This window comes from Planococcus citri, chromosome 1, assembly GCF_950023065.1.
Source record: "Planococcus citri chromosome 1, ihPlaCitr1.1, whole genome shotgun sequence".
Classification (NCBI taxonomy): domain Eukaryota; kingdom Metazoa; phylum Arthropoda; class Insecta; order Hemiptera; family Pseudococcidae; genus Planococcus; species Planococcus citri.
The window spans coordinates 63,456,317-63,470,962 of NC_088677.1; the positions used below are offsets into that span (position 1 = coordinate 63,456,317).

Sequence of the window (14,646 nt, forward strand, 5' to 3'; positions counted from 1 at the left end):
CTTTACGAGGGTAAAATTTGGCCCGGCACCAAAATATACGAGGAATTTTTTTTTTTTTTTTTTTTTAGAAAATAATTTTCTTGAGTAAGGAAGTCATTGACGAGTAGATAATTCATCGATAGATCAACTTGGCAAATATTATAGAAGGACAAAAATGACTTGCTTTTTTTGTCTCACTCCTCCAGATTTTTTTTTGGTTTGAATAAAGTTACGCAAGGAGAAATTTTGTGATTAATGTACCAGTTTATTATACCTACCCGTTGAAACATTGGCGAGAATCAGCTCGAAAGATCAAAAATACAGGTAGATAATTATACAAACCCAATTTCAGCTTTCTAGATTAATTTTGTGAAATTGTGGCTCCAATACATACATCTTTGAGAAAAATTATATCTCAGGTAAGTAAATACCCACCAAAAGTTCCAGTTTTGGCAGAAAACATTATCATTTGGTGTTTAGAATAATAAATTTTCACATTTTCAAAATTTACCATGTTATTATTATGTTCAGAGCTGCCCAAATTATTTGCAAATGATGAAATGACCTAGAAATTGCCTCTTGTAAAGATAACTACTTCATACTCTGACTTAACCAGGATTAAAATCATCACCAAAATATTATTTTCGAAGAAATTATCTCGAGTCATTCTTTTTTCATCCGTGAGTTAGCAACCATTTTTTTTAAATAGGTAGTCAACTTGATTTTTCAATACTTTTATAGGTAAGCCTAGTGCTAGTTCACAAGTTCGAAACAGGACCAAAAATTAGCGTCTATAAAAATTTTACTTTTACCACGATCCTTAATTCTCATCTAGCAAGAACCTACCACAGATGATTTTCAATTGATGAAATTTTATCTAGCCTCATCGTTTCGGATTATCCACCTTCTTTACAATTTCATAAATTTCAATACCAATACTCAACAGGTACATAATTGATACATAGGTATAAAAAGTTTAGAAATGAACTCTCCACCAAATCGCATATTATTAAAATTTTTATTGCATAGAAACATGGATTTATTTAACAAAAACAGAATAACATTTTACCCACTATTTTACACCTACTTACATGTAGGTAACAGTTATAAATACAAACCTATTCACAAGTTACTTAAAACACACATTCTAACCTTATCTATGAGATAACAATGATTTAAAATTAAAAATTACCGAACATGGCCTCATAATCCTCCGCCTCCATACGTTTTATAATACAACGTCTGTAATGATACATGAAATGACATCTCTCGTACCTTTGACTTTCGACTGAAAAAAAAGAGAGTAGGGTAATATTTTATTGCACATTCTAAAAGAAAAACCCATTTGGGATCTTAGGTACATTATGTAACTAATAATCCATGAACAAAAATTTAATCGAACTTACGAATTAGTCTGCAGAGATTGATTGATTGATACAATTTGAATGTATAGGGATCTGATATGTTTTTCTTGTAATAATCGAAATTTGGCGAGCTTACTAACGCATACTCCACCATCGCTGAATTATTCTTCTGGAAAAGCTGTAATAATGAAAAGTATTGTTATAGATTCCTTTCGTTTTTCGCAGTTAATTTCAATAAGCTGAAATTGTTAGATATAAATAATTATGTTCTCGTAGCACATACCACGCCAAGCTTGTGGTAGTAGCAATCAACAAGACACTGCGAATAAAAATTTTGTTGCATTAGTTGATTAGTTTACGTAATAATGTTTAGCCTAATACGTATTAATCAAGAATAATGGTGATATGGGGACAAAAGTGTAATACTTACGCTACACGAATTATAATACGGTAACCAGAGCATTTTATGGTCTTTACACTCCACTGAAAAAAAATATGCAAGAATTACTCTTCCTCACGTTTTTAGCCGTTGTACGAAAATGCCTACTGAATATAGCACGCTAAATTAGGTATTTATTAGTATATATAGGTATTAGGTATCTGACAAAGGAACCTTTTAAGCAGATAATCTTCGATTAGAACAAAACCAAGCTAGAACGAAAAAGCAATTCGTAGACCCTAGCAACCTAAATATTCGTAGTATTATCAGGTTCCTTCTAAAGTTTATTTCTTGATTTTTGAAGAATCTTCAAAAATTTAGAAAATTCAAAAAGATCAACAACTATTATTTTTGAGAAATTCTGGAATACTTATTCAATAAATGTACAGCTAAAGCGAATAAAATTAGGCCTAATTTCTTCTACCTACATATGAGCATTCAACAATAAGGTGTACTTTCAACTTACGGTAAGTGAGATTCAATTCGTTCTTCAATACTTCCTTGCACTCTTTGACGTATTCTCGGTTTGGAAGAAGCTGATCGTCCTAAAAAGAAATTTAAAACGGTTACCTAACGATAAAATTAAATGCGCACGTTACGCGTAAATGCCTGCTTATTACCTTTGGTCGCTCATCTTCGATCTCCGGTGGCACTATCCTCGGTGGTTCGCCGTCTCCTAGATTGACACTGGTAGCCATTATGATTGCCACATTACTCCAAAATAAAAGAGCCAATAAAGAGTTCATCTTTTTTCAATTATCACCAAATATGCTGAAAAATAAACAAAATTAACGAGTTCAATTATCAACACTCAAATGTGTTTAATGAAGAGTAATCTTCGCATATTTATAGGTGCATGAAGTATTGAAATCCCATCTCAGACCTTCGAAAAAAGGATCATTTGTTGAAAACTTTGACTGCGGAAAACCTTGACTAAATTTATTATCGCAGGTAATGAAATATAGATATGTAGGTATAGGTGAAAGTAAGAAAAATAAAAACATCAATTAGAAGAATTGGTTCTTAATCTTATCTTAATTACTCAACTAGGTACCGTATTCAGTTTCTTCGGCCTATTTTTAGGTACCTCTTTCAAATGCCCAATAAAGAATGTAGGTATACCATAACCTTGCTCTCGGTCCATTGATAAATTTACAACTTCCTAAATAATTTGTTAATTCGTCTGGCATTTAATTTAGTAAGCAAAAGGTCAGCTGATTAAGTTTCTAGTCGAGCGAACTTTTGAGAAATCAATCGCAGTTTCCATGAAAACATCAAACAATCGGACTAAAAACAAGATTTCCCCACAATTTCATCCTACTTTGTATTTGGATTTAAACAATCAATTAGGTATGTACCTAGCAACCTACTACGCAGATTAAAAATCATTGTTTTCTTCTACAAGTCAATTATTCATTGGATTCATTAAGTGTTGTGGAGTTGAGTTGAATTGAGAATATTTGTTGCAATTTTACGAATCCTTTTTTTTTCAAAATTATCCCAACTTTGGTTTTATTTTTATTCAAAACGTTTTAGTCTACAGAACGGTTTGAAATCGTCAACAATTGACTCGAAAGGTCCTAAGTTGGTTAACTATGCAAAGCGAATTTCAGCATAGGTCAGTTTGGTGAAATTGTGAGTTTTCCCCGTTTATTGGGTCGAAATTTGAATTTTCAAAAATTCGCCAAAAATGAAAAATGAATTTTAACTCTTGAAATTTTGGCTCGAGGTGTATCTTGGCGTTTTCTATCGAGTTTTCTTTGTTCAGTTCAAACATTTTTGAGCCAGTTGGATTTCGTCGAAAATCTCAACTTTTAAATTTTGAAAATTTTCGAATCACAATTTGAATTTCCTTTTTAATTACACTAGCAGATTTACTCTACGTTTAAGAAATTCAAGCTAAGGTGAAGTAGGTACCTACTAACCCAAACGTGGCGACTTTTAGGTTTTTTTATTAGATAAATGCAACCATAGCAAGTCATAGATCACGTTTACAATCATATCAATCGAAAGTAGATAAAATTTTGCGCCTAGAGGTATCATTGAACACCTCATTTTCGAAAAATGAATCGCAGACAACATTTATTCTTGAAAATTGTGCCTATTTTTTTGCCCAAATGCGGTAATTTTAGAATTACGAAAATCCAAAAGTTGCTACAAGTACAAAGAAGTGCTCGAAAAGTGGTAATTTGAAAAATAAGGAATACAATTTTCATAAAATTGACCTAGACATCTAAATTTTGGTATGTAGGTAACTTACCCTATTTTCGAACTGTTGAATAAGTATGTGTAAAAATATATGTAATAAAAAAAACAAAGAAGAGTTATTTCAATTTGAACATTTTAATCTCGCTTAGCAACATTCCTAAGAAAACGAAATTTTTGAAATTTAAACTTGGGAGAAATGAGAGAGGTTCGAAAAAAAATCAAAATATTGTAGCATCCAAAAATACAGTAGGTACGATCGAGCTGAAACTTCATGTGCTGACCATGAGTTTCATTTTTCAGGTTTTGGAAAATTTTTAAAAATTCAAATTTTTGACTCATTTTTAAACAAAAAATTACATCAAAAGATGAAATTGAAATTCAGCAGCTCTGAGACGAGTTTATTTTTTAAATAAACGCTTCAAGTTGACTACTTCCAGTATAAGATTTTTGCAAATTAGAAAGAAAACTGAAATTGTGTACGTCTTCAATGAAAATACGTAGAAATTGTTTAATTAAATTTGCAGAAAGATGATATCCATGCATCAAAACAGTTCTACAAAAAACTCCAATTTACATTTAGTACTTAGATTTAGGTACCTATAATATGGAAAAATTATGGTGTGCTAAAACGCTGAAAAATACCAACAATGTTGCTCCAAATAATGATACATCTACATATAGTACGTTTTAAAAAAATCACGAATAATAATGACGCAGATTATTTTAAAATGTTCATAATCATCAATCAGTTTTTCAACTCAGCAACCTCGAATTAATGAGAATTGATGTGATACACCACATCAAACACAATTACGAGTATAGGTATGCCAATTGAATACCTGCCTACTGGACGAAAAGTTTGGAAATTTTGATTTTCAATCACCAGACGATGCCCAGACGAAAAAAAAACCTATTCATGATATGCAATTTTTAGAAGTTATATCTGTTCATGTGGTCGAACGGGTGTCCAAAAAGCACCAACCAAATTTATAAGCGTCAATGTTCCTTTTTGCCATGTACGTGACTGCAGTTTGGAATTTTTAAGGAAACCTGGATTTTTTTAGCATTGTAGGTACTGTAGATATTGGAAAATATTTTTCCAGCTTCAGAATTCAGTAAACATTTTCGAAATGCAAATTAACCCAAAAATAAAAGTTTTGTAAATTTTTAACCGTTCGGTAGAACCCTAGAAGTGGCCTTGGATTTTGATGACAATGGCATAAGTTGACGAACCATCTCAAATACTACTTAATTTTTGGAACTGGCCCAATTTTCCCAAAGCGGGTTGTGTATAGGCTAGAGTAAAAAACGAAAATTCTACCTCTTTGAGGACCCATATCTCTCCAGGTACCTCCGATGCTATGTAACATTTTTTCTCCATAACTTTTAACTCAAAATGAAGGTTTTTGTCGAATTCGATTGAAATTTTCCGACATTTTTTTTTCACGATCCGGTATACCTACCTATAAGCATCTACTTACCTGCTGTAGATACGTATACATATACCTATATATATTTTATGAAAATGGTAACAACTCTTCATAAAACAGCTTTTCTGAAATTTTCAAATTTTCAAAAATTCACCAAAAAATTTAAGAATGAACTTTAACACCGGAAGTTTTAGTGACGGGAGTTTTTGGGGATGAATACTTTGACATACGAGTATCTATAAGTGCCCATACATTTGTTGCACCCATTAATTTATTACATATATATAAATACACAATCGACAGAAAAAGTTTGGAAATGAACTATTCACAAAATTGCAAAACTATTGATTAATTTGTATTGTAAAAAAGGATTCATGTAACAGAAACAGAATGACATAATATTAAAAGAAATTTAATCACTAGTATAGGTACTATCTCAAACCTACACATACACACAAGTAAAGGTTAAAAATGCAGAGATAAACAAACCAATTTACTTAAATCAACTCACAAATTCTACCTATTCATGGCAAAAAATATTATTTATAGAAAAAGTTACAAAGCTGCTCCAAAATATTAACAAACACCTCGTAAAAATATAAATATCCAATAGCAAACGTTGGTTTAACCAAGCCTGGTGCCAAGGAGCTCAACGTCGTCTCTATTTCTCTGATGGCTGTCAACGCAATGTCTATATTGATACATAAGATTGCACCTCTCTATACGATGATTCAAAACTGAAAAAAAAGAGCGAGTATTATTCTATTGAAATTCAGTTTCTAAAAGAAAATCCCATTTAATAATGCAACTGTCTAAGATACCATACACGTATGGTACCATCGCTGTAGGTACATACTTACGTAATTGTTTGCAACGTAAATAACGATGAGTAATAATACACGAATAAACGTTGATTTAATTGAGGTTATAGGACAATTCTGTCCCATTCTTAACTTTCTCGATACATTCTCGATATTGATAAATCAAGTCACATCTCTCAATATGCTGCTTTGCAACTAGAAAATGAAAAAAAACTACTTTTAAAAAAAGAACCGTTCACTTGCAATTCAGCAATAATTGACCAACAAGTAAAATATTATGGTAGACTTATCAAAGTAATCATACGTACGATGTTGCTTGCAAAGTGCTATTGCTTGATACCAATCTCTCATGAATGAGTCTGGCTCGTATTCATAAAACGAGAAGTCCGCCGGTCTGGCTAATGCATATTCTACAACACGTGTGTTATTCTTCCGAATGATCTGTGAAATAAAAATACATTGTTTTGTTATTGTCCAACTATGCCTACTAATATTTAAGTAGGCCATCTACTTGAAAGTTGAAAGTTTAGATTACCTAATTTCAAAGTAAAAAATAATACGTACCTCACCCTGTTTATAGAAGTAACAATCTAATAGGCACTGATAATCAAAATTTTATTGCATTAATTAATATCTATCTATACGAGTAAAGTATCAGTTTGTACAGAAATCATAATGCTCTATTTACAATTAGGTATTACTTACACCATGATTTCTAGTTATTGGTACACCGCTGTATTTTACATCCGATAGAACAACTGGCAAATAACGAAAAAATTAGTTAGGTAGGTAGGTAGGTAGGTACCTTTGAAACTAGTAAGTACCTATATTCAATGAAAACAATTCTCCTAAATAATTCAATGATATTCTCTATTACAGTCAACTCCGAAATTAGAGCAATTGACAGTTATTATGAGAAAATTGTGAAAATCCGAAACAAAAAAAATTTCAGAATTCCCTAGTACGTAATATTTTTGCTAGATCAAGAATTTATCCTATTTTTAATAATGTTATTCGACCGGTTTTTTGACTCTTCCAAAACAACAGTAAAAAACGTTCAAATTTTAGCTTAATTTTGCACCAATATACCTATAAGCATATTACGAGTACATTCAACTGACTTACAATGCTCGCTAAGGTTTAGTTCCACCTTACACTCATCGATCCAACGTTGATCTTGGAAAAGAAGAACCCAATTGTCCTAAAAATGAAATGAAATTGAAAAATCACACAAACGATTTCCATTTTGGTAGTCTAAGTACTAGATAGTATAGAGCAAGATTTATAACTGAATGAATGAGAGGACCCTTTGTTACAAATTTATAATAAAATTAAACCTGTACGTTATTAATTATCCAAAATCTCACATACCTTATGATGTCGACCCCGAGCAACAGTTGCCATGACTAGCAAACTTACGCCAATCATAAGAATCACAACAGAATTCATAGCGTATGTATTGTATGTATTGGTTTTATTAATGCGACCAAAACTCAAATGTGTTTTTCAGAAAAATACACGAAAATCGAACTGTCGATGCAGTACAAGTGACTACCTAGTTACCTAATTATAACATTAAATGAGCCATGTGAGGGCCCATGGATCACTCAAATCTCATTTCAGACCTTCGAAAAATTACGTAATCGTAATTATTTTTTGTAAACTTTGAATGCGGAAAAAACTGACTTCAATTACCCTTACTCTATCGCAGGTAATGAAAGTATGCGGTAGCTAGGTGATTAATGAGGCGAAAAAAGTGAAAATACGAAGTGTAGGTGAGTTTGTTTTTAATCCTTATCTTAAGTGTCTATCCAGTTCGGCGTGTATTTTGATATTTATTTCTGATTCTGATAAAGAATAACTACCTACATATCTAATGGATTATTTCTTTTGCTGTTCATTTATTGACAAAAAATATTTCGAAAAATGTGAGTAAACCACGTTTTCGGTTGTTCCCTACGAAATCCAAATTTCTCTGAAACAGCAAAAAATGGAATTACAAAACATTCAACTTTGGTTTGTGTTTATTGGCTACCCTTTGGAGTTTGACCATTTTAGACTACAATAAATAACTTGAAATTCGTTGAAATGGGTTTTAAAAAAATGTTTCTGGGCAAATGAAAGTACACCAACTAAAATAAGTGTAAATCCAAGTTCGTTGGAGCTGAATTTTATTTCAACTTTTTAATAGGTACAGATTTTAACAGAGCTGGAAAATTTAAAAATCTGTTGGAGATTCTAGAATGGCACGAAACTACATTCCACTGTTTATCAATTCTGAAGGTCGACAATGAGATGAAAACCAAACTTCAATTTTTTACGATAGTGTTTTTGTAAACAATTTTTTTTTTTTTAGAAATACTTGATCGTCGAAAAAAATTTTAAATTCGCTTCAGCAGGCGAGAATGTTTGAAAATTTGTCCTAAAAATGGACTGGAAAATATCGCAAATAGGTAGGTATGATATACCACTATTCAAGTAATAGGTTGTACTGGTTGTAATTTCATTTTGGATCATTTTCAGGCCATTTTTTTTGAAACTATTAATAAAATTCAAGAAGCTACCAAAGGCTTCAGAAAGGCATCACCACTACCACGTCTATTAGATGATAAATAACTTTTGAACTTAAAAAAAAATTGTTCCTTATTGGTGAATTTTAAAGTTGAGCTCTATAGAGTACCTAGGTTTTGAGTTGCTTTAAAATTGAATTTTTTCGCTTTTTTTGTGAGAAATTTTATTAAATAAACGCTTCAATTGGACTACACTTCCAATAAACTTCTTAGAAAGAAAAATGAAATTGTGTACGTCGTCAAAGGAAATAGAAATACCTAATTGTTTAATTAAATTTGCAAAAAAATGAAATTCGTATTCCATTAAAACAGTTCTACGAAAAACTCTACCTAATTTACATACATATTTACCCACAATATGAAAAAAATATGCTAAAATGTTCAAAAACACTAACAACGCTACTCCAAAAAAGGAGACATCTTGTAAAGAAGATAATTCATAAACTAGGTACAGTAATCACAATCTTCAATGATTTTTGGGGGCAACTCTAATGTTCCATCCATAACTTTGGAAACGCAATTTCTGTGCTGAGCAACCAGTTGGCACTCGTCAAAATGAATACCCTTGACTGAAAAACAATAAACCGGCAGATATTTATTACTTTTCCCTTCTAAAAAAAAAATAGGCGCAATAAGTAAAATTCATTTATAATACGTACAATAGTCGACACAATCTGCTTCTGTTTTAGCTACTTTTTTCACGAAAGCTTCCGATTTCCCCGTCAAATCGATTCCTGATTTTAGAGGCTGGCCAATGAATATATGCTCGATGAAGCTTGTTTGGTTCTTCTTTTCTATCTGTTGATTAAATGCATCGTTAAACATTGTTTTGTCCGAAGGTATTTTTTCCTGTATAAGTACCTAGGTACCTATTTTAGTGAGAGTAGATAATTATGTGAATAGGTAATCAATGCAACATAAAGTACCACACGTACCTTTCCAATTTTATAATAGTAACAATCCAACATGCACTGGTGGGAATCAAAATTTTATTGCGGAAATTAAAGGTGTTTGATATAGTAGGTAACGATAACATGGTACGTAGTAGGTTCCTACGAGAACTTCATACTTACACCTTCTTTTAGAGTGGTTGGTACCATGGATTCTAAGTCTGCTACAGTAACTGACCAAAAATACAAAAATCAGGACCAGCGTTGCCAATTTAGCGATTTTCCCGCCATTCCTAGCGATTTTGAACATAGAAAACCGCCAAAAATTGTTGATCTAGCGGCTAGCGGGAAGTCTAGCGTTTTTGACTTCATGGCCACTTTTACCATTTTAATTCACAAATTCAGCATTTCAGCTAAAAAATATTGAATTTTTGAAAAAAAAAATCAATGAAATTCAATTTTTGTAAAAGCCATCCACTCAATTTCATCAATTCTTTGGTAATTTTTGAATGATTTCACTGTTTTTTAATTTTTAGTTATTTTTGAACAGTTTTAAAATTTCAACAAATTGAATCTTCATCAGTTTTGTATTTTTTACATGACTTGAGGTTTTAAAAAAATGATGAAAATCTAGCGGGAAGTCTAGCGATTTTGCTATAGGGAATTTAGCGGTTTTTAGCGGTTTTTTAGGATCAATCTGGCGGGATTTTTCAATATGGCATTGGCAACACTGATCAGGACCCTGGTTTTTTTTTACTTTTAAATCCAAAATTTACTAATCTAGGTAACCGTTACACTTGAGAATTTTTTGTTTACTTACAGTGGTGATCGGTAAGGTTTAGTTTCTCCTTGCACTCTTTGATGTATCGAAGGTCCCACATCTTCCCGTAACTCTTAACAAGAAATTTATAAGATTACGTACCCATCGGTTTTGGAGGTAAATACGTACATTACCTACCTTCTAGCTAATCATAAAAATGGTTTTTTATACCTACCTATGTAATTAAGTATCTAAACTTTACACTCACCTTACCCTCGACCTGCAGAATAATCGAAAAAGTGATCACCAAACTTACACTAAGCAAAAGAACCAAAATGGAATTCATCTTTACCTACAACCGAACGAAAAAAAATATGGCAAAGAATCGAAGAAAAAATGCACGAATACCCACGAGTATACACTTGTATACAGGTACCTACCTCTTCCTAATGTACCTATTTTAGGATTCATGAACAATCAAATGCGAATTGTATAACGATGTATGTTAGACTATTTACTACCTACCTATTTAGTATTTATAAGCCCATCAAACACTCGAATCTCTTCGAGGAAATGCATGATTACATATTTGTGGTAAATTTTAGCTATGCAAAGCATCGACCTCATTTAGTACCTATTTCAGGAAATGAAAATAATATGTAACGGTGAGATAAGCATAAAAATAGGCCCACAAATTAGATTGGTTTGTTATTATCTTAATTTCCTATCAGTTCCAACATATTCTTTGACAATTTAAAATGCTTAATTAAGCAAGGCAGGTCTATACATGATATATAATTTAGAATCTGTACCTATTCCAACTCAGCGACCTCGAATTGATGAGAATTGACGTGACATACCACATCAAATACAATTACGTGATTGAATACCAACCTACTGGGGCGAGAAAATAGAAAATTTTCATTTTCAACCATTAGACGATGTCTTGACGAAAAAAACTATCTACTCATGATGTTCAATTTTTGGAAGTTCTATTTTTTTCATGCGGATACGTGTACATAGTTTAGTTTTGTTCAAATTAAAAGATACCTACCTATAAGTTTGAAAGGTTTTCCTTGTAAGATTTTTGGGGTGAAAAAAATTGAAAAATCACTCAATTATTGATGATGTTTCTACAATATTTTTCGGTTTTACCCTCCTGCCTTTCCCTTCACTGACTATAATAAAATATACGTACCTATGTAATTCAATTTAAAACACAAAATTAATACGTAAGTAGGTAGTAGGTACATAATACATCCTTACGCTTTAGAATTTTTTTGCATTTTTAATCAAATGAACTTGCTGAAAATTTCAGACACTCAGTCATTTAGTTCTTAGTTAGGAACTTGAATGTGCAGCTTCAAAATTTCAAATATGTACTCAATTACTCATGATACTTAGCTACGCAATTTTTGGAAGTTTGGCATGTGGCTGTTTGGAGAATTTCTCAGGAAAACTGATTTTTTTGGCATTATCGCAAAATGTTTTTCCAGCTTCAAAAGGAGGAGTATCGATAAGGCCATTTTTTGACACGTACCACACAGTTATCGACTGAAACACCCTTAAAATGTTGTAATAAATGCCTCAAATACGAATCCGTAGTTAGTTAACCCAAAAGGGCCATTTTTTGAGCTCCAGGGGTCCCCAAAGTGGTGAATAAAAAAATAATTTTTGGAACCACTGAGTATTATTTTCAAAAACTTTTTTGGCGTAAAATATCTGTTTGAACCTGATAAACTTTATACGAGGCAATTTTTCTATTTTCGGCCCTCGGGGGTAAAAATTGGGGGGTTCTAATTTTTGGAAAATTTTGGAACCAACTTCTTTGAACCCCGCCAAAAAGCTTTTTACAGTTTATTAGTATTCAAAAGACCTCCATCCTACCAAATTTTGAGCTCAACAAAATTTTGCGATGGTACTCAAAAATCCAATTTTCCGATTTTTCGTAATTTGGATATTTTGGGTTTTGGGAACCCTTGGAAAACTGGAAACCTTCGATTTGCGCCAAACGTAACGTTTTGAGACATATATTTAATTATCAAGGTGAAAAAGTTTGATTAAGCTCCCTGTATATTCGTAATTTTGAACCCTTTGTTTAGAGCCCCCCACTTTGGGCACCCCTAAAAAGACGTTTAGGTATGCATATTTTTTCAAATAAATTGAAGAATTTACATTTAAAACACACTAGAAAGTGCCTGATAATTTTTGAATTGATTTTTCCTGTAACTTTCATATGTATTTGAGCCATTTTGTGGCGAATTCTGAGATTTTTACTCTTCCAAAAAACGTTAAAGTCACGTTTTCACGATTTCAATGAAGTAAGTACGTAAAATCTCAGAATTTGACCCAAAAAACCCCAATTATGAAAGTTACAGGAAAAATTGAATGAAAAATTATCGAGCACTTGCTAGTGTATTTCAAATGAAAATTCTTCAATTTATTTGAAAAAATATGAATAAACGCCTTCTTTAGGGGTGCCCAAAGTGGGGGGCTCTGAACAAAGGGTTCAAAATTACGAATATACAGAGAGCTTAATCAAACTTTTTCATCTAAATAATTTATATACCTTAAAACGTTACGTTTGGCGCAAATCGCAGGTTTCTAGTTTTTCAGGGGTTTCCAAAATATCGAAATTACGAAAAATTGGAAATTTGGATTTTTGAGTACCCGCGAAAATTTTTACTGAGCTCAAAATTTTGTAGGATGGAGGTCTTTCAGATACTAATAAACTGTTAAAAGCTTTTTAGCGGGGTTCGAAGGGGTAGGTCCAAAATGGTGGTTCCAAAATTTTCAAAAAATTGAACCCCCCCCCCCCATTTTTGCCTCCAAGGGTCGAAAATATAAAAATTTCCTCGCATAACGTTTATCGGGTTCAAACCGATATTTTACGCTAAAAAAGTTTTTAAAAATAATTCTCAGTGGCTCCTAAAATTATTTTGTTATTCACAAATTTGGGAACCCCTGGAGCCCAAAAAATGGTAATTTTTAGTTAACCAACCACGGATTCGTATTTGGGACATTTAGTACAACATTTTAAAAGTGGTTGAGTCGATAAGTAGCTGGTGCCAAAAAACGGTCTTATCGCAAACCTCCTCCTTTTCAAAAATTTTCCACAAAAAACACTCGGTGTTTTGAAATATAGATATCATATTATGTACGATACGTAGACGTACCTATAAGATACTCAAATAAAGAAAAATGTTAATGAATGCACTTTTCTGGAGTTTTTGAACCGTGTAAGTATTTCGAAAAATTGACCTAGGTACCTACCTACGTAACTTTTTGACATTTTGATCCCACAAATCGTGGATTTCCTATCATACTGAAGGATTATGAAGTCTGAAATATCTAGCGAGCTTATTCAAACCCAATGGGTCGTCATGGGAACCCTCGATTTTGAATATTAAAAAAAGAATGTTTGAAAATAAGTATTAGTAATGGCACCTACCTATGCAAAACCTACTTAGTACTTACCTACCGTATTCAAATACCGAAGTATACTTACGTAATGCTAAATAGGTATACCTGTATAGGTAAGGAAATCAACAAAAATATAGTTCCCATTTTAACCGAAAGTCACACTTTTGGAACGAAGTTTATTTCGAAACACTCTTACTTAGGTATGTACCTATCTACTTGACTAAAATTTCAGCTAGCTACCCAATTTTTTCAATTTTAAAAAAAGTGTTGAAAATTTGAGAATAATTTTCTTGATGAAATTTGATAAGTACAACATACAATTAATTTGTTTCCAATCTAGCATTATCCTCAAAAAAGTGTCATCATTTTTACTTGCTCAATTTTAGACCTTCAGTGAGATCTCCATTTTTTCCACAATGTTAATTTTCTCCAAAGAGACAATTTTGGAAATTTAATTAAAATCATTTTCTCGATGAAATTTGTAAATGTTTTCAATTCGACTTAACTCAGCTATCAACGACAAACGTCACTATTCCCATTTGTTCGATTTGCGAATCCTTCAGTGAAATCTCTCGATTTTTCTTCGTAGTACCTATTCGAATCTCTCTTAAAAATGACAAACATTAATCAGCGCTGATTATTTGTTTTTTGTTTTTTTTTCAAGTTGAAGAGAATAAAATGTTCAATTTTTGGTACTTCAGTTTACGAGATTTCATGCACAGTCGTATCAGATTATCTATTTTTTACAATTTTATACCCACC

The 14,646-nt window shown here is 32.0% G+C and overlaps 1 protein-coding gene across 1 annotated transcript; it reads right to left on the reverse strand.

The window, feature by feature from the left end:
- Nucleotides 1-978: 978 nt before the first annotated feature.
- Nucleotides 979-2,583, reverse strand: LOC135842439 (uncharacterized). The gene is made up of 6 exons (XM_065359906.1): nt 2,403-2,583; nt 2,249-2,327; nt 1,774-1,826; nt 1,627-1,662; nt 1,386-1,521; nt 979-1,267 (listed from the first exon to the last, which is right to left on the reverse strand). Exons 1-6 carry the CDS (start codon nt 2,526-2,528, stop codon nt 1,161-1,163), a joined length of 537 nt encoding a protein of 178 aa, XP_065215978.1. The 5' UTR covers nt 2,529-2,583; the 3' UTR covers nt 979-1,160.
- Nucleotides 2,584-14,646: the final 12,063 nt, after the last annotated feature.